Source organism: Anas acuta, chromosome 20 (genome assembly GCF_963932015.1).
Source record: "Anas acuta chromosome 20, bAnaAcu1.1, whole genome shotgun sequence".
Lineage (NCBI taxonomy): Eukaryota > Metazoa > Chordata > Aves > Anseriformes > Anatidae > Anas > Anas acuta.
Window position 1 is genome coordinate 2,857,049 of NC_088998.1, and position 18,153 is coordinate 2,875,201.

At 67.2% G+C, this 18,153-nt stretch overlaps 2 protein-coding genes across 4 annotated transcripts in view; both read right to left on the reverse strand.

The window, feature by feature from the left end:
* Positions 1–83: 83 nt before the first annotated feature.
* Positions 84–12,258, reverse strand: AKNA (AT-hook transcription factor). The gene is given in 21 exon segments (XM_068657296.1): positions 84–1,682; positions 1,999–2,143; positions 2,238–2,363; positions 2,610–2,708; positions 2,790–2,909; positions 3,055–3,152; positions 3,390–3,563; positions 3,848–4,294; positions 4,438–4,553; positions 4,638–4,851; positions 5,134–5,307; positions 5,386–5,453; positions 5,455–5,626; positions 5,877–5,995; positions 6,164–6,223; positions 6,321–6,472; positions 6,593–6,767; positions 7,318–7,392; positions 7,779–8,584; positions 8,690–9,119; positions 12,101–12,258. Coding segments are annotated over 20 exon segments (3,852 nt in total). The 5' UTR covers positions 8,988–9,119; positions 12,101–12,258; the 3' UTR covers positions 84–1,468.
* Positions 12,259–12,591: 333 nt separating this feature from the next.
* Positions 12,592–18,153, reverse strand: part of WHRN (whirlin) — a 46,608-nt gene continuing 41,046 nt past the window's right edge. For all 3 annotated transcript variants that reach the window (XM_068657299.1, XM_068657298.1, XM_068657297.1), the window contains 5 exons: positions 16,544–16,615; positions 15,638–16,235; positions 14,174–14,352; positions 13,825–13,947; positions 12,592–13,076 (listed from right to left, as the gene is read on the reverse strand). In XM_068657299.1, coding sequence (XP_068513400.1) covers positions 12,894–13,076; positions 13,825–13,947; positions 14,174–14,352; positions 15,638–16,235; positions 16,544–16,615 — 1,155 coding nt within the window. In that variant the 3' untranslated portion in view covers positions 12,592–12,893. The remainder of the gene's footprint in view (positions 13,077–13,824; positions 13,948–14,173; positions 14,353–15,637; positions 16,236–16,543; positions 16,616–18,153) is intronic.

Below are 18,153 nucleotides of genomic sequence, written 5' to 3' on the forward strand. Positions count from 1 at the left end.
CCAGCCCCGGGGTGAGGCGAAGCGGTGACCCCAAAGGCAGTGTCTCCGAGAGAAAGCTTAAAAACAAGAGGGGAAACCAGAAAGCAAAACAACGGCGTTTATTTCGTTAAAAAATAGGCAATTATCTTCGTACAAAATAACCATCTGAGTGGCTCTGTGGGGTATCACAAAATAGGAAGTGTGGGGAAATAAAAAAACGTCTGTGCTCCTTGCCGCTGCGTTTCAGGCTCTGAAGCGGGGCTGGGGGCATCCCCCCCACCTGGAGGCGATGCCAGCAGAGCCCAAACCCGGCCCCGTGGGGTGGCCCCGTGATGGGACAAGGGTTTGGTGGCTTTGCAAGCCCTCAGGGAGGCTCCCGACCTGAGTAAAGTCGCCTTGGGCATGAGCGATCCCCCCCAAATGGGTCTTTGTATGAGGAAGTTCAGCAATAAATAAGCTCGAGGCGGGCACTTCGGGTAGGTCCTACACAAACGGAGGGGCTCTGAGCGGGGAGGGGGAGGGCTGGGGGGGATTTTGGCTGTCCCCAACCTGGGGACAGGATCTCGTTGAGGCCCTCATGCCAGTGCACAAGGTGTCTGACCCACCCATTTTGCTAAAAAAAAAAATAATGGGTGTTTTATAAAACCACCCTGGGAACACCTCGGGGCCACATCCTGCCCATGCCTGGGTCTCCCCGGACACGTTTCCCTCCACTTTCCCTGGAAATCCCAAGGAAAACACCAAATCCCTTCATTTTCTGCCTGGACACAGGCACAAGCAGCCACGTGCAGGGCCGGACCCCAGAGCCCCACCCCAGCACCCCCATCTCCATCCCCAGGCACCCGCTCAGGGGCCGCTTCGGAGCGGCAGCAATAAATTATGGGAAAAAAAACCTTGAATGCCCTCAAAATCCTGCTGGAAATTAAAAAGGAACCGCAGACACGTACCTACAGATAGCTGCCTACACACAGAGCTGCTGTACAGCCCCACGGGGCAGGAGTGGGGGCTTTGCCGGGCAGAGCAGAAAGCACAGGGTATTAGGGCCGAGCTGTGGGGCTGAGCCCCAGGAGGGTGCCCAACGGGGCTGGAATGCAGGGACAGTACCTAAAAACGCCAGGTTTGGACCCAAAAGAGAGGCTCGCGACGCAGCAGGGTGGGGGTTAAGTGCGGGCGCTGCTGGGGCGAGGTCTGGGGGCAGCCGGCGAGCTGCGACGTACCCAAAAAAATAAAAACATCCTAAAAACAGCTGGAATGGTCAAATCAGCGAGATTTGGCTGCCAAAAAATGGCAAATTCTGCACGGGCGTGGCAGGGGGGCAAACACAGCTGCAAACAGGGCCTGTGTTGTGGTAGGGCCTACACGAAGCCTGAGCACCGCCACAGGGTGCCCTGGACACGTCCCCCTGGGGGGGGCTGTGCCCTCGTGGACAGCCTTCATCCTCCTCATCCTCCTCATCCTCCTCCTCGTCTTCCTCACCCGGGGGGGGCCCTCAGAAGAGGCAGGACCCCCGCAGGCCCCGCGCCCTGCTGAGCTCGGCGGCCAGGGAGCGGCCCAGCCTCTTGGTGCTGCTCCTGGCGCGCTGAGCGGCGGCCACGGCGCGGCCCAGGGAGCGCTGCAGCTCCTCCAGGTCCGCCAGGGGCAGCCCCGGGGGGGGGCCCGGCGGGGGGGTCGGGGCTGAGGTAGGGACGGCCGGGGAGCAGTAGCTGGGGGGAGGAGAAAGAAGACAAGGAGAAGACAAGGAGAAGAAGAAGGGGTCATCGCATGGGGACATCTCACAGCTTTGCACCCCCACAGTCTGCTCCCCCCCCATTATTTTTTCTTAAATCCCCCCAAATCTCACCCATCTGCCCCCCCCCAACACCTCAGCCCCCCCCCCAAAAAAGAGCTGGGACCCCACTCCCACAGCCCAGCCCGGTGCATGGGGTCCGTGGCCACGCCAGGGGCCATGGGGCAGCCCTGGGGTGTTCGTGGCCCCCCTGGGACAATCCAGCCCCCCCCCTCAGTGCAGAGCATCCTTACAGCAGGGGGGGCGCGTAAGGCACGAGGGGCACGGGGGCGAGGTATCCAACGGGGGGGCCGCCCGCCAGGTACCACAGTCCCGGCTGCTCCGGCGGCTCGGCTCGGGGACGGGAGCCCGGCGAGGACGTGGCTTCGGTGCCAAGCTCTGCGGTGGGGAGGAAGGCGCTGGGGTTAACGGAGGGGGTGTCCCCTGTCCCCATGTCCCCCCCCCAGGAGCTGGGGCAGCCCCTGCCACGCACCGTGTGCGGCTCCGTCCCTGCTGCTCGCTGTGGGGCCAGCTCGGGGTGCCCGGCATGTGGGGCAGCGCCGTGTCCTGGGGGTGCTCTGCTGGGGTTGCCGCACGGCGTCGCCCGTCGTGGGTCCGGCTGCAGGGAGAGGGAGGAAACGTCCAGAAAATAGCGTGGGGAAGGCACGAGGCATTTGGGAACGGGCACAGCAGGGAGCGGGGCAGGCACCAAAGCCGTCTCCCCGCAGGAACCCACAGCTCTGCCATGGGGTCCGGAAAAGGGACAGCGTGGAGAGCCCCAGCTCCCTGTGCATTAAGTAATTAATGCACAAAGTCATTAATTAACAGCCTTGGGAAGCAGCCAGATGGGGTCAGGGATGCTCACCTGGTGCCGTCCTGCTCCCGCGGCACTGGGGGCACCCCGGGGTGCTCGGCTCTCCTCGGGGTGCCGGGGTGGCGGGTGGTGGCACCCGGTACCGCGTCCCTGCAAGTCCCGGTGTCAGCAGGGCCAGGGGAGGGCAGCCCCCATCACCCGCCCTGTGGGGTCAGCCTGCCCCGCACCCACCTGTGTACTGCCCCCGCACCGTGCCCGTGCCCGGGGGGCTCCGAGAGCGCTTCTGTGTGGCCGGGGTGCCCTGGTGCCACCCGTCCCCGTGCCCAGCCAACGAGTGGCCCAACTCCGAGCCTGCAGGGAAGGATTTGGGGCTGGTCTCAGGGTCTGGCCATGGGCTGTGCTGGGTCCCATGGGGTCACCGGGATGTGCCCGGTCCCCTTGGTCCCCTCCAGCCCCTCTCCACCACCCCCTCTTCCCCAGTGTGGTCCCCACTCACTGAGGTCCAGCTCGGTCCTGTCCCGTGGCAGCGATGCTGACCTGCCCCTTGTCACAGCAGGGGGGGCCACCCTGCCCCGTGCTGGGGGGCTCGGCTCCCTGCGGAGGGCACAAAACCATCAGCACCCAGCTGGGTCTGCAGTGGGGCTGGTGGCACCGCGATGCCACCATGGTGCTGCAGGGAGGGGGGCACCTCCGAGGGACCCCACCCCGCTCACGGCATCCCTGGGGACCCCCAGGTGTCCACCCGTGGCCAGGCTGCTGTCCCCTCCCAAGGTCCCGCTTGGGTTCCCGCTGTTGTTTTGGGGTAAAGCTGGGCTCTGCCGTGCCACCTACCCCGTGGGTGCTGCATCCTGGGGGGACGAGGGGCCACTCGCCGCCGGCTGCCTCCTGGCCTGGGCGCCCCGTGGGGGGGTCTTTCCCTCGGGGTAGCTGCGGGAGCGGCGCAGGCTCTCCTCCAGCCTCCGCCGCAGCCGCCACACCTCATCCTGCAGTGCCCGGATGGCCTGGCTGCAGGGGGACAGGCACGGTGAGGGGGGGGCCGACAGCCCCAGGACCAGCCCCAGCCCTAAAACCCATCCCTATAACCACCATGGGACGCATCCCATGCCCCCTCCAAACCAGTGTGAGGCATTTTGGGGCTGCCGTGCCCACAGAGCTGAGCCAGCCTATGCGTGCCACGAGTTTGCCCTGCCCAGGGTCTGCTCTCCCAAACCCAGCTCCCCCCCCAAAAAAAAGACACCAACCCGAGGAATAAACTCAGGGACCCCCTTCCCGTTCCCACCCCGACTCACTCGCGCTCCACGCGGGAGCCCAGCAGGTCGCAGGGAGCCAGGGCAGGGGACGGCGAGGCGGTGCCCCCCCCGGGCAGGGGGCTGCAGGCGCTGGCGCTGCTCCTGCCCCCCCCTTCGGAGTCGCTGTGAGCTGGGGAGCGGGCAGGAGGTGGTGAAGGTGGCGGCGGGGGGCGCGGGGCAGTGCCAGGGGCTGGCCGCTCACCGCCGGCACCATGGGGTCCCAGCTCGCTGCCCGGGCTCTCAGCCCAGAGCCGGGGGGAGCTGCTGTGCGAGGCGGTGCTGGGGGGCAGGCTGGGCCCCCCAACGCTGCCCCGGGGGGGCAGGTGCCCGGGGGACGGGTAGGTGCCCAACAGCTTCTTCTCGGGGGGCAGCGGCTGCGCATCCTTCTGCTGCGGAGGACGGAGGGGCGCGGGGATGGGGGCGGGTGGTCCCAGCGAGCCTGGCGTCCTGGGGAGGGACAGGGCATGGAGACAGCCCCCCACATCCCACCCACACCCCAAACCGCCCCCAACACCCCATTTACCCGCTCCCCTCCACCTCTCTCCCCCCACCTGTGCCCCAAACCCCCTCGGAGGGTGCCAGGGCCGTACCCGGTGCCCAGGGGGCGATGCTCGGGGGTGCGCACCAGCGGGGACACCCGGCTGGCCTCCGAGCCCACGAAGCCGCTGTCCGTCTCCGGCGACACCATGCGCTGCTCCTGCAACAACTGCGAGCGGGACGGGTGCCCTGCACCCCCGGGAGACCCCGGCAGGGTGACAGCCAGCGGGGACCCACCGCCCCCAGCGCTCACCTGGCGGCAGGGCTTGAGGGGTCGGCGCTGGGTGGCAGCGCTGCCCGCCCCGCTGCTGTGCCGGGATGGGAGCACCCGCGGTGGCAGGGGATCGGGGAGCACCGGTGGTGGTGGCCGGGGGGCAGCTGGGGGCTCCTGGTGGTGGCCGCGGGTCCCCTCCGGCCGCAGGGGGTCCCTGTGGGGCAGCGGCACGGCTCTCCTCTGCGGGGGGGGGCTGTGGGGAAGGGGCAGAGGGTGAGGAGTGGGGCTGAGCAGCCAGGTGCCCCATTAACCCTGAAGCCCATCGGGGTGAGGACCGCGTGGGGCAGGCGGTCTCCAAAGGGCCTCAATCCCCGTGCGCCCACACCCGGCACAGCACGCACACGATGCCCGACGTCTCCTAAAACGCCCTCCAGCTACACGGGGAGCCCGGGCAGCCGGCTTGCTTCGAGACACAACCCTCCCCAAGCCATCCCGCTCGCCCTAAATGGGGCATCCGTGCGCCCACAGCACTTACGAGGGGGAGGTCTCGAGGTCGGTGCCCTCCTCCAGTGACCGTGCCCTGCAGGGGACCTGCCCAGGGCCACTGTCCCCTGCCGCAGGGCCATCCGCCTCCTCCAGGGAGCCGCTGCCCGCCAGGCTCAGGCGCTCCAGGCTCAGCGATGCCGGCAAGGACTTGAAGTGCTGGTACCTGCGAGGTGCAGGCAGGAGAGGGTGGGTTTGGGGTGCCGGGAGCTGCCCCCCCTAAACCCCCATGAGGGGCACTTACTGCTCCAGTAGGTCCCCGAAGTCCTCCTCCGCTCGGTGCTGCTTGTGCCAGAGGGGCCGGGGCAGCCCCCCCTGCCACCACCTCGCCGTCCCCCGATGTCCCCTGGGTGCTGGGGGGACCCTCGGTGACCGCCGGGCTCAGCTGGGGGCGCGGGGAGCCCGGGGGGCGCGCTGCTCGCTCCAGCCGCTCCTTCAGCTCCTCCAGGCGCATCCCCAGGCAGAATATTTCCCCTTCCACCGCGCTGAAAGAGAGCGCCCTCAGTACCCGAGGGACACCCAGCCTGGGGGGGCTGCTCCTGCAAAGGGCCTGGAGCAGTGGGGTCGGGGTCGCTGCTGGCTGGGACGGGGCAGCTCAGCGGCACCCCCAGCAAATGGCACAGCCAGAACCAGCAGGAGCCCAGCAGAGCGCTCCCACCCCACAGCCAGGGGCCAATTGAGCAGCACAACCCCAGGAACCCCCCCGCGTGCCCCCTGTTGAACCACTCAGCTCACCGCTCCGGGTCGAAGTCCCCCGAGGCTGCGGGGTGCTGCTGCTGCTGCCCGTGCTCCTCCCGTGCCCGCAGGTACGCCCGCTCCAGCGCGTCCTGCGCCGCCTTCAGCCGCCGGAACCGCTGCAGGGCAAGGGCAGCCTGAGAGCTCGGCCCCACACAGCCCCAAAACCACCCTCGGTGCTGGGGCTGCACCCTGCCGCTCCCGGAATGGGGACGGAGCCCCCCAGGGGGTAAAAGCGAGGGGCTCCCCCAGCCTGGGGAACCCACACGGCCCTAGGAAGGACGCACCTGGAGCTGCTCCTGCGGCACCGCGCTCCCTGCATGGAGCCAGCTCTCGAAGGACTCCACCTGGTTTGGGGAGAAGGGGCTGAGCCGGGGTACGAGCCCGCTCCGTGCTGGGGGGATCAGGGGCATCCTCCCCACCCCACAGCCACCTGGGACTTGCCTGTGCCTGAAGCTTGCGGGTCTGCCCCGCCAGCGTCCGCGTGAGCTGCGGCCCCAGGCACCGGCACTGCCCCACACATGTGGGGCAGCCCCCTGAGGAGGAAAAGGGGGAGCAGGGCCGCAGGGACATCCCCCATTCAGCCGGTCCCAGATCTGCAACAAGCACAAGGTGATGCTGGGGGGACCCCCCTGGCACTGCTTCCCCCGCTACGGGGCAAGCCGTGGACCCCGACGGGTTTGGGTTGTGCCCGACGCTCGCAGCGCTCAACCCACCTCCATCCACTGAGAGCGGCGGGGTCGGGGCTGGATTCGGGTTTGGGTTTGGGGCCGTGCTGACGGTGGCCGTGCTGGCCCGCGGGATGCTGAAGGCCATCACCCTGCAGCCGCTGCCCAGGGTGCCAGCGTGGGCGCTGCGGCTGGCGCGGGGCGGGTCGGCGTAAAGGCTCACCTGCACCGGGACAGACAGCTCGGGCACCCCGGGGACAGCACCCCAAACCCCACACCCCGACACGAAGGCACCACGGGGACGGCACCCGGACTTTGAGGCACGGAGCCCCTCTGGGTGGGAGCCTGGCAGCGCAGCGTCGCACCCATGGGTGCCCCCCAAACCCCAGCGACACCCCGAGCACCGCCGGGTGCCCTGCCTCAGCGCAGGAGGGCACGGGGACGCCCCCGGCCCCGCGGGTGCTCCTCGCCATTTTGGTGCCCTGCAGCAGCCTCCCCGGCCATTTTGGGGAGGTTTCGGCACCGCCCCGGCGCAGGGAGGAAGGGTGACTCGCTGCGGTGACAGCGCTGTCACCGGCCCCACCGCCACCCTTCCTCAACCGCAGCTCTGTCGGGAGGAAGAGCGCGGTTGGGGAGGAAGGCGCAGGGGGCACAGGGGAGGTGCTGCACTGCTGCCACCGCCGTGTGTCCCCTCGGGCAGTGCCACCACCACCGCGTGTCCCCTTGGGCAGTGCCACCACCTCCTGTCCCCTTGGGTCCCACTCGGCACCCACCTTGGCACCCAGCCGCAGCTGGTCGATGGTGTTTTCGGCCTCGGCGTACTTGGTCAGCAGCTTGTGGTAGTCCTCCTGCAGGGCCGGGGGGGGGGACACGTCCCCGTGTCATGGGGACGGCCACCAGGGTGGGGTGGCAGGAGGCAGCCCAGCGCAGGGGGGACAAGGGGCCCTGGAGGTGGCCCTGGATCCCCTGCATGGGGGGGGACAGGAGCCTCCCTCTCCTCCCAGGGGACAGGAGGGCACCGGGGGGGGGGGACACAAGCAGATGGGGGGGCCACGAGCAGCCCTGGCTCCAGTCCTGGAGGTGCTGGGTCCTCACGGGATGGGGAAGGGGAGACCAGACCCAACACCCCCACCCCGCAGCTCCCCAGAGGGGTGACACCGCTCCGCTCACGCCCCGAGGCCCCCCCCGCAGCCCCTCCCAGTACAGCCCCCGAACTGGGAGCACTGGGCCTCACCTGCAGCTGCTGCACCAGCGCCGTGGCCTGCCGGGGGGACCTGAGCTCCTGCGGCACGCCGGGGGGCGCGGGGGGCTGCGTCGGGGCCCCCTCCCCGCTGCTCAGCAGCACCTCCCGCACGATTTCGGCGGGGGATTTGGGGACCAGGGGGCCGCCCGGGGCCCTGGCGCGGGCGGGCAGGGCTCTGCTGGGCGGCGGGCGGTAGCTCTGGTCAAACTTCACCCGCGCCTCCACCTTGGAGAGGTCGGGCAGGGGGTGGTTGAGCTGCCCCCGGCCGTACCGGCAGCCTTCGGGGGTCTCCTTCGGCTTTTTGGCACCGCCGTGCCGCCGGGGGCTCAGGGACCGCGACAGCCGGCCGGGCTCGGGCACTCGGGGCCTCTGGTGCGGGGTCTGGGGGCTCCCCAAAAGCTTGGGGCCGGGCTCAGCCCTGCTGCCGGTGGGGTTTTGGGGCGCTGAGCGGCTCTGGCTGGGGCCCCAGCCCTGCCCACGGCTCCCATGGGTGGTCCCAGCCCGGCCCCAGCCCCGGCGGCGTCTTGGGGGGGTGGCGGGGTCGGGGCTGGTGTCCGAAGGCCCCGAGGTGTCCCCGCCATGCGTGGTGACAGCCGGGGCCTTGTGGAGGGGCCCCGCCTCGGGGTGCAGCTCCCCATCGCTCTCTGCCCCCCAGGGCCCCTCCAGCCGCTCATCCTCCATGGAGCTGCCCCGCTCCTCCTCCTCCTCCTCCCCTTCCTCCTCCTCCTCGGTCAGGTCCTGCCGTGGGTGCCAGCGAGCCGGCTCCACTGGGGACCCCTCCAGGTCCTCGCCATCACCTGCAAAGCGCCACTGCCACCAGCCAGCACGCACCGGCCCCGAGCCCCCCTGGCTGCTGTGGGGTCCCCCCCACGAGGGTTTTGGGGCAGCGGGACAGGACTCACCCAACGGGGGGCTCCCGGCATCCTCCCGGCCCCACTCCTCCGAGCCCGAGTCCTGCAGGTCGCTGAGGTCCATGCTGCCAGCAGGTGCCTCCCCAAAATGGGAGCTCCCCGGCCGGCTGGTGACAGCCACCAGCCCGTCGTCCCCCAGGCTGATGACACCGTTCTCATCCATGTGTCTCCCAAAGTCTTCCTCCTCCTCCTCCTCTTCCTCCTCCTCCTCCTCCCAGCGCTTCAGCTCCTCGCAGCCGCTGCCCAGCTCCGTCTGTGCCCAGCGCAGCCACGGTGCCGAGCTGGCCATGGCGGGCAGGGCACCTTGTGCCACGCTGTCCCTTGTCACTTGTGCCGCTTCATGGCAGGGGGGCAGCCGGGGGCTGGGGAACCTCCTCGCGGCCAATGTAGGTCAGAGCGCGGCGCTCAGCCCCGCAGCATCCTGCAGGGAGAGAGGGAGGGAGGCTGAGCAGGACACAGCGGGCTCTGTGCGACGCGTCCCCTCCTCCCCGCACGGAGATGTCACCCCCTGACGGGGCTTTCCCTGTCCCCAGGGGCAGGGGACGTCCCCGCGGTGGGGACCCGGGCTGTGCGCACCACATCCCAGGGGAAGGAACGCACCGGGGGGGGGGTCCTGTGCTCCCCCCACCCCATCACCTCCTTCCCGTGCTGCCACCCCCGGCCCCCCCAGGACCCCCAACCTCTCCACGAGCCCCTGCTGTGCTCTGATCCACCCGAAATGGCCACGAGCCCGCGGCAGTGGGGTCCCGGCTGGGGCTGGGGGCAAGGAGCAGCGTGGGGGGATTGGGGCTGGGAAGGGGGGACCCCAATCCTGCCTCGCCGAGGCCCCGCGCGCTCGCTCCGCCGGGGCCCTAAAGCAGGATGTGCCCTCCTGTTCTGACGTTCCCATAGCAGCAGCGGGGACAAAACCTGGCCATGGGGGTGGGACGAGGCTCTGCGGGGGTTTATAGCGGCTGGAACGGAGCCCCCAGCCCCGGGAGCAGCCCAAATCCTAAGGGGAGGTGGGACCCGAGCCCCCCGCTGCGGGGTTGAGGGCGCACGGCCGGGGCTGGGCGCGAAGCGGGGAGGCACGGAGCGCAAAGCGGGGTGGGGGGCTCGCAGCCCACCCCCCCCGGCACCCACCCCATTGCGTCCCCATCACCGTGAGCTCCCCGTGGCGGTGCCCCCCCGGCCCCCAGAGCCCCGCAGCGTGTCGGAAACGTGCAGGGAGCTTCCTGCGGGCCCACGGCCGCCCTCAGCCCAGCAGGCTGCGCGCGCCGGGGCCCAGCCCCGCACCGCCTCCGCCGGCACGGCCAGGGGGGGAGAAATCTCTGCCGGCAATTAATCCGGATTAATTAGTGCAGGCAGCATCGAAACCCTGTCCCCTGCCCCCCCCTTGTCTCACCCTTTTGGCCTGGGGGTCCCAGCCCCACAGCTCCACCCCATGGGGTCTGGGGGATGGGGCACTTGGGATGGCCCCAGTGGGGACACGGAGGGGCAGGGAGGATTTAGGGTCTCCGAGCTCTTCTACGCTTCTCCCCTAGGTCCTTGTCCCAAATGTAAGCTTTCAAGTGGGATTAAAACCCCGCGCACACACACACTTGGGATTGTTTTCCTTTGCTTTGTGGTTTTCTGGCCGGGCTCTTCTGTGCTAGCGACTCGTTTAAAGGGAAGTTAAAGGAAAAAAAAATAAAGGGTTTCTCTCTTCCCATCACGCTGCCTGGCGGTGGGCTTTCTGGGAGGGTGCCGAATGTGGCTGAACCCAACCATAAACCCAAACCTGCAGCCGGGGGCAGTGCAGGGGGGGGGTGATGCTGCCAGGGAAGGGGGGAGGCGATGAACGCGGGTACCAAGAGGAGCTGCGGCTCTGCAGGGCCCAGAAATCAGCACCTGGGGGTCGGCAGTCCCAAAAGGCAGAGGGGGCCGATTTAACCCCCTGCACCCCAACACCGCGGCACCCACCCAGGGCACCCCACAGGGCTCTGGGGGGTCCCCATCCCCCCTCGGGGTGCTGCTGGAGCGCTCCCGCGGGGCTCAGGGCCACTTTTCTTCCCCCGTGCCAGGAATTGGGCCAGGAGCCACGTTTGGAAACGTCCCAGGCGAGAGAGGGGCCGGAGCCAAAAGTGCTCTTTAGGGCACAGTGAGAAGATGCAGAACCCACAGCATCCCCGCGTCCCCCCCGGGGAACAGCCTCAGGGCGAGGAGAGCTCGGGGAAAATAAAAGTATAAAGGAAAAAGCCTCGTGTGGGCTCCCCAAGAAGGTTGCAGGGAGGATTTGGGGTGCCCGTACAGCTCGGAGGGGGCAGGCAGGGCTTTGGGGTGACCCCGTTGGTGCTGGGCAGCAGCTGCACAGGAATAGCACCCAGGCACCTCCAGCAGGATTTGTGCGGGGGATTTGCAGCGCTGGGGGGGGGATCAGAGGCTTTCCCCCAGCAGCTGCACCCCGCAGCGGGGTCGGTCACCGGTGAGCAGCCACCCCCAGGGCACCCCCAGCACCCCAACACCGCCCCTGTCCCAAATGTCCCCCCCGGGGCCACGTTAAGGCTCCGATAGCAGCAGGAGCTTGCACAAGGTGTGCTCTGCGCTGCTAATTACACAGTAACGGGGCTGCATTAATTCATTAATTCATTAATTACCCCCCTGCGAGCCAGGACGCGCCCCGGCTTGGGTACGGCCGCGGTGCCAGCCGGGGGGGGGACGCTGCTGTCCCAGCGGGGACATTTCGTGCCCGCAAAGCCCCACAGCCTGACCCCAATGACCCCCCAGCGGTGCCGTACTGGCCCCTCGCACACCCCAAGCGGAAAGCTCGGCACGTGGGCAGCCCGCCCAGAGCCCCGGACCCCCAAATGCACGAGGATGTCCCAAAATCACAGCTTTTGGACCAAAAAGCACCGGCAGTGCCCAGCAGCAGGACATCTGACCCCTTTTGGGGTAGGAGCGGGGGCGATGCCCGCCGGCCCCGTCCCAGCCTCCTGCAGCAGCAGCGGGGTTTTGGGGTCCCTGCTCTCACCCGAAGCCCCTTTTTGGGGTTGGGGCAGGCCCCCAGCACCCCCCCGGCCCCAACCCGGCCCGGGGGCGACCCCCTGCTCACCAGGCTTTTTTTTCTTAAATCCCCCCGAGTTTTTTGTGAGCCTGAAGGAGGGGGGAGGACGGGACCCGCTCCTTACCAAGGGGACAGCGAGCCCAAAGCACGACCCCCAGCGACCCCAAACCCTGCGGGGGGCCGAATCCCAGCCCTATAGGGCCGGGCGAGCCCCCCCCCCATCCCCATCCCCATCCCCATCCCCATCCCCCCCCCCATAAATTGACCCATAGGGGGGGGGGACCCCATAGGGCTGTGACCACCACCAGGCCCCCCCCAGGCACACACGGTCCCCCCCCGACCCCAATTCCTCCCCCCCCCCCCCGGTGCCCCCCCCTCACCTGCAGGGCGGGGCCCGGCGCCCCCCGCCCCCCCCCGGCCGCCTCCGGCCCGGCCCGGCCCGGACAAAGCGCGGGGCTGGGCGGGGGGGGGGCGGGGCTCGGCGCCCCTCAGGGACACGCCCCCTTTCGGCTCGTTCCGCCAATCGCAGCGCGCCGCCAGGGGGTGATTAGCATAAAGGCGCGCCCCGTGGGGGATTTGCATAACCCGCCCGAGCTGGCCAATGGGAGGAGGAGGAGGGGGGTTATTTGCATAATTTATGCAGCGCCTGCAGGGCCGCGTGGCGCCAACGGGGGCGCTGGCGGGAACGGGCACGGCCGAGCAGGGACCGGCCAACATGAACCCAGCCCGGCCAAACCCAACCGAGCCCAACCAAACCGAGCCCAACAGAGCTGAACCGAGCCCAACCGAGCCCAACTGAGCCCAGCCAAGCCGGGCCAAGCTGAGCCAAGCCAGGCTGAGCTGAGCCCAGCCATGCCAGGCCAATCCAGCCTCCTTGTAACCCGACAGCTTTATTGCAAAACGACAAGCAATACGTGTCCGTATGCACACGACGACAGCGCCAGCAATGTACAGGGTGTCCGGCTCCTTTCGACCTCCTCCGTCCTTCTGCCCACCCCAGCCTCGCCGCCCGCCGTGCCCGACCCCGTGGGGATGCGGCCTCTGAGCTGTGCCCATCCTCAGCCTGCCCCACGGCCCCATGAGGATGGCAGGCAGGTGGCAGCAGGGCAGGGGAGGGCGTGGGGGTGTCCCCACGTCTCTTCTGGTGCCCGTCCTGAGGCTCTTGGTGGGCTCCTACAGGGCGACGTTGAACTCTGTGACGAGGAAGTCGATGTAGTCCTTCTCCTTCAGCTTGAAGGCCTCGGCGATGATGCGGGCGGCCTCGCGGTGCTCCTTGCCCCGCAGCCCGGTGCCGTTCACCTCCAGGATGACGTGCCCCACCTTCAGCTTCCCACAGTTGTGCGCCGAGCCCCCGCGCTGCAGGGACATGGGGGGGGGGATCAGTGGGGGGACATGGCATGGATCCGCATCCCCCTGCTCAGCCCAGGGCTCTGGGCACGGGGAGGGGAGACGAGGCAGGGGCTGGCCCTTGCCAGGTCAGTGTGAACATCGTGGAAGTGAAATATTTTGGGTTTGGGGAAGAGGAGAGGAATTTGGCTTTGTCCCTACACCGCTGGCTCTTGGCTGACAGCGCGGCGCCAGCTGGGGTGGCCAAGAACAACCAAGGCTCAGCTCTGCCTTTGTGGTGCTGGGACATCAATTTTGCCACAAGTAAACAGCCAGGGAACAGTGCGAGGAGACAGCTCCTGAGAGCAGGGCTGTGGGCTCAGTTCCTCAGCTCTCATCCACCATTCCCCCTCCCCAATCCTGATCTGAGCAGAAAAAGAGGGTTCCCAGACATCTGGAGGGCCAGCCAAGCTCTCAGGGCTGCCCAGACCCCCCAAATACATCTGCAGCAAGTCCTGAGTTCCCAGGACATGCATTATGGTATGGCACAAGAACACTGCTGCTCAGCAAATCCCCCCCAGCAGCACGATGCCTTGGTACTGGGGACATTTGGGATTACCAAGGGGCAGCTCCATCCCCAAAAATGCCCTTGGGGCAGGGCTGCAGCTGCCGTGGCTGATGGCAGGCGGCTGCAGGGCTCTCCTGAGCCTGCCCACAGTGACGGGGAGCAGCGGGGTGGGATGCGTGCCGAGCTGTTCCCAGCCTCAGCCTGCCCTACCTGGATGGTGACGATGCGGGGCAGCGGCTGCCGCGTGTTCGCTCCACCCTCGATGGCGATCCCCAGGGTCGGCGCGCTCTTGGACACCCGGATCAGGCAGGAGGTGGGCTCCAGGAGCCCCGGCTGCGGGCAGACAGCGGGGCTGCAGAGAGAGCCTGGGCACCCTCTGCCCGCTACACTCCCTCGGTTGGCACAGGGACTGATGCTGACCCCTGGCAGTCACCCCAAAACCGGGGCAGGTCAGGAAGGGCGCGGGGAGGAGCACAGCAGCCCTCTGACCCCATGTCACAGCCCATTTGCGCTCCTCCCACAGGACCCCGACCCATGAGCACCCCGGACCCATTCTCACCGGCTTGGAGGCCCCCTCTGCCGCCGCCTCACTCCTGGCGGCCTCCTTCAGGCTTCGGCTTTTCCCGAGGACCGGCTGCCGGCTCTTGTCCTTGCCGCCCATCTCCAGCTCGCCGATGTCCACCCCGCTGTCCTCGCTGAGGGTCTGCCCGCTGTCCGACAGCTGGGACAGTGTGGAGGCTGGGGGGAGAGGGGGGATGTCAGGGGGGAGGCTGGCGGCGAGGGTCTGCCTCCGAGGACCGAGGAGAGGGTGGAGGAGAGGGCTCGGCACCCGCTGCCAGGGCCGGGCAGCTCCCCGGCACTCGGATCTGGTTTTAGAGTGGGGTTCCCGGGTGAACCCCTCCCTAAGAGCGGAGCTGTGCATGGGATAAACGGCCCTAAGACTGGACCCGGTATCCAGCTGGGATCCCAAACTGGGATGTGGGAGCTCCGGGATCCTGCTGGGGCCAGCCCAGGGCCTGCATTCTGCCCCCAGCCCCCAGGAGCTCGAGGTGCCAGGCAGGAGCTGTTTCCCCCCTTCGATCCCCGAGGGATTGGGGTGCAGCTTCCTCTGCCTCTGGGGCTGGGTGGCAGCAGCACGGGGACCGGGGGAAACCACCTGGGATGCCCCCAACGACACCCCTCAAGCAGGGCCCTGCCCGGGGGCACCCCAAGCCCCTCGCTCCCTCATTACGCTGATTAATTAACTAATTGCAGTGGGAGGACGGTGCCACGGGAGGGCGACAGTGCTCCTCGCAGCGGGTCCCAGGGAGCCTGGAGGCACACGGGGCTTTTGGGGGGGACCCTGGGGCACCCCGGGGTGCTGGGGCACCGGCACCAGGTCTGGGCACCCTCAGCACCCAAGGGAAATTTGTATTTGAATTTTTTTTCTCTGAAAAAAATAGCACACCGACCTACAAATGCCGAATGGCAGCGTGCTGCCACACCGAGCCGGCCTCCGCGGCCTTCACCCAGCTCTGCTGCCCCAGTTTGAGCAGGAATCGTCAAATTCACCTCTGGGGCCCCTCGCTGAGAACGGGGAAACCCACAAAAATGCCTCATGCTTAGGCAGGGACCTGAGGCCTGATGCAGGGCTCGCTCTCCCAACGCCCTCCCATGGGACCTTGCCTTCTGTCACCTTCTCCTGCTCCTCTCCCTTGAGCAACACCAAGATTTATTTATTTTCACCCCACAGCCAGAAACAGGCACTGAGCATCCCCTGAAGCCAGGGAATGGCTGCGTGCACCCCTTGGTCCTACACCTGCCCAGATGGTCCGAGGCCGTGGGTTGGGCCAGTGGAGGCCACAAGTTGGACCGGTGGAGGCCACCCCCTGCAGTGCTCACAGGACACGCTCCCACCCCTCATCCCAGCTTGGCACCAGGCCTCCACAACCACCCAACGCCCACCCACAATCCAGCACCCCCATAAATAAAGCAACGACAGCGGGGACCCCCCCAGCCCCGCTCGTCCCCGCAGGACACCCACCTCTGGCCTGGGGCAGGGGCCTGACTTCGTTGACGTCAGGCTCGCTGTTGGGCTGGTGGACCTCCACCATGATGAAGTGCTGGTTGGGGACGGCCCGCGGGCTGCCCCTGTCGGGGGGTGGGGGCGCGGGGTGCGCCGGGGGGGGCGGAGGGGACGGGGAAGGGGGTTTGTGGTGGCCGGGGGCTGCGGGACCCTCGGCGGGGGGACTCTTCAGCCTCGTCGGGGACTGGACCCTGGGGAAGGGCCCGATGGGGTGCTGGCTGAGCAGGGAGAGCTGGGCATCCATCTGGCGCCGGGGGCCGTGCAGGGTCGGGGAGATGGTGGCGTAGATGGGGCTGGGGGAGGACTCCTCGGTGGAGGTGGTGGCGGTGGAGGTGACGCTGGCTGTGTCCTGCTCGGAGTGGTTAAGGGGGGGCGTGGGGTTTCGGGGGGCCACGAAGAAGAGGCCTGACTGGGAGGACTCGGAGGACGGGCGCTTGGGTTTGTCCTTCCCCGGGTTCCGGTGCTGGGCGGCGGAGGGGTCCAGCATCTGGGAGGCTGAAGGAGGAGGGGGAGGCTTGAAGTTGGGTGGCTCCTCCGGGAAGGACGAGAGGTCATCCTGCCGAACCAAGAACAGAACTGTCACCGGCCTCCGGACAGTGACGGTGGCAAAGTAACCCATTGACACAGGAACACCCATTAATGGCGATAAGAAACTGACCCACAAAAGAGGCCAGCTAGAGGACAAAGCACACAACTCCTGTCCTGGGTCCTACAACCAGACCCTGCTCTTATTCAGACATCCCAAACCTTTCCTCCTAAGCAGTCTGATTAATTTCCTTCGGTGACACCCATCGGTTGGTGATACAGCAAAGAGAAACTGCAGCAGAACCCGGTGTTGGGGCTGGCAGCAGCGCGGTGCCTTACCAGGGAGATGTCCGGCAGGGTGTTGATGCTGCTCTGGTGGCCGTCTCCACCCCCCTCCATCTCTGACGTGTTCTGACAAGGCAAAGGAAGAAGCAACCTGGTCACGGCACCAACGAGCACCCACCAAAGGGGCAGCACGACAGGGAACATGCAGAGGGATGCAGGGCATGGCCCTGCCCCCTGTGAGGGGCCTTCAGCCGGAGGGTTTTATTTGCTGGGTGGTTCCCCTGAAGACTCACACACCACACAAGCAAAGCAACTCGGAACTGCCTCTGCCAGGGCAAGGAAGGTGCTCAACGTGTGCTGTGAACCTGCCCCGTGGGGCCTCTGCCCTCCTGAGCCAGAGCTCTGCTCCCTGTGCTGTTGGGAGGAGGGAGGAATGAGCTCTGCGGCTCCAAACTGGTCCTGAGCTGAGCCCAGAGCCGTGGCTGTGCTGCTGGCTGTGTCCCCCTGCCCCTCAGGCACCAGGAACCCAGCCCACCTCGATCCCATCGCGCTCCCGGGGCCGTTTGTTCATCTGGGGTGGGACGGGCAGGGTGCAGCTTATGTTTAAGTGTGGGTTATTTATTGCAGGATAAACAACTGATTAGCTGAAAAGCTGGTGCCTCTGCATTTTCCCCATCTGCTGGAGGCTGCTGCTGTGCCTGTAAGACGTTAGCATCCCAAAATAGACACGGGAGACAATTAAAAGCATTAGAGAAGCAGCAAAAACATTGATGGAAATTGCTTTTATCTCCGTGGCTTCCGAAGGAGCCCTGGAGAAGGAGAGCTGAAAGAAATGGTTTTTTCGGGGAGCGGCGGGGAGAGCGTCAGCCTGCGAGTCTGCGCCTTCCCCTGACGAGAGTGATTTCGCCCCCGATCCGATCCCATGGAGGTGGCTTTGGGGAGAGACAAATCCACGAATCCCCTGCCCGCTGGGTCTCTGACCCAACCGCGGCAAGCCCGGGCTGAGGAGAGATGTGGCTGACATCAGCAGGACGAGCAGGCTTTGGGCAGCTCTGACACACTGGGGCTCTTCCAAAAGGAGCCTGCCTTTATTTATACCCATTAAAATGATCGTGGGCTGCTCCTGCAAGGTGGGACCCTGCTGGTTTGAGTGCCCGCAGGGCTGAACGGGATCAGGGGAACTCACTCGGGGCTGTGCAGTGGGGCATCAGGTTGGAGAGAGGTGGCAGCGAGTGCAAAAAGCCCCGGTGCCATCACCTCCCTTGTGACACCATGGAGCGGAGACACTTGGCTGGCCAGGGCCACGCACAGAGCTGGCAAAATGCACCAAAATGCTGAAATGTGCCCCAACGAGAACGGTGCCCTGCACAAAGCTGCCCAGGCTCACCCCCCCCTGTGCCACCCACCTCCCGCTGCTGCCCGCAGCCTTCAGCCCAGGCACAGACGGTGCCACTTCTGCACCAGCCCGGCCCCGTTTGAGATCTGCACCCCCAGCTCTTCCCCTTCCAGCCTCAGCCCCAGAGATTTGCCAGAGGAGCGAGGATCAGAGCCCCCCGATGCACGCAGGAGCAGCCTGCCTCCGAACCCGCATGGCTACTAAAGGAACAGCCGCCCTACAATCTGCCCCACTGAACCCTGTGCCCAGCACCGTGGCATCGAGCCCC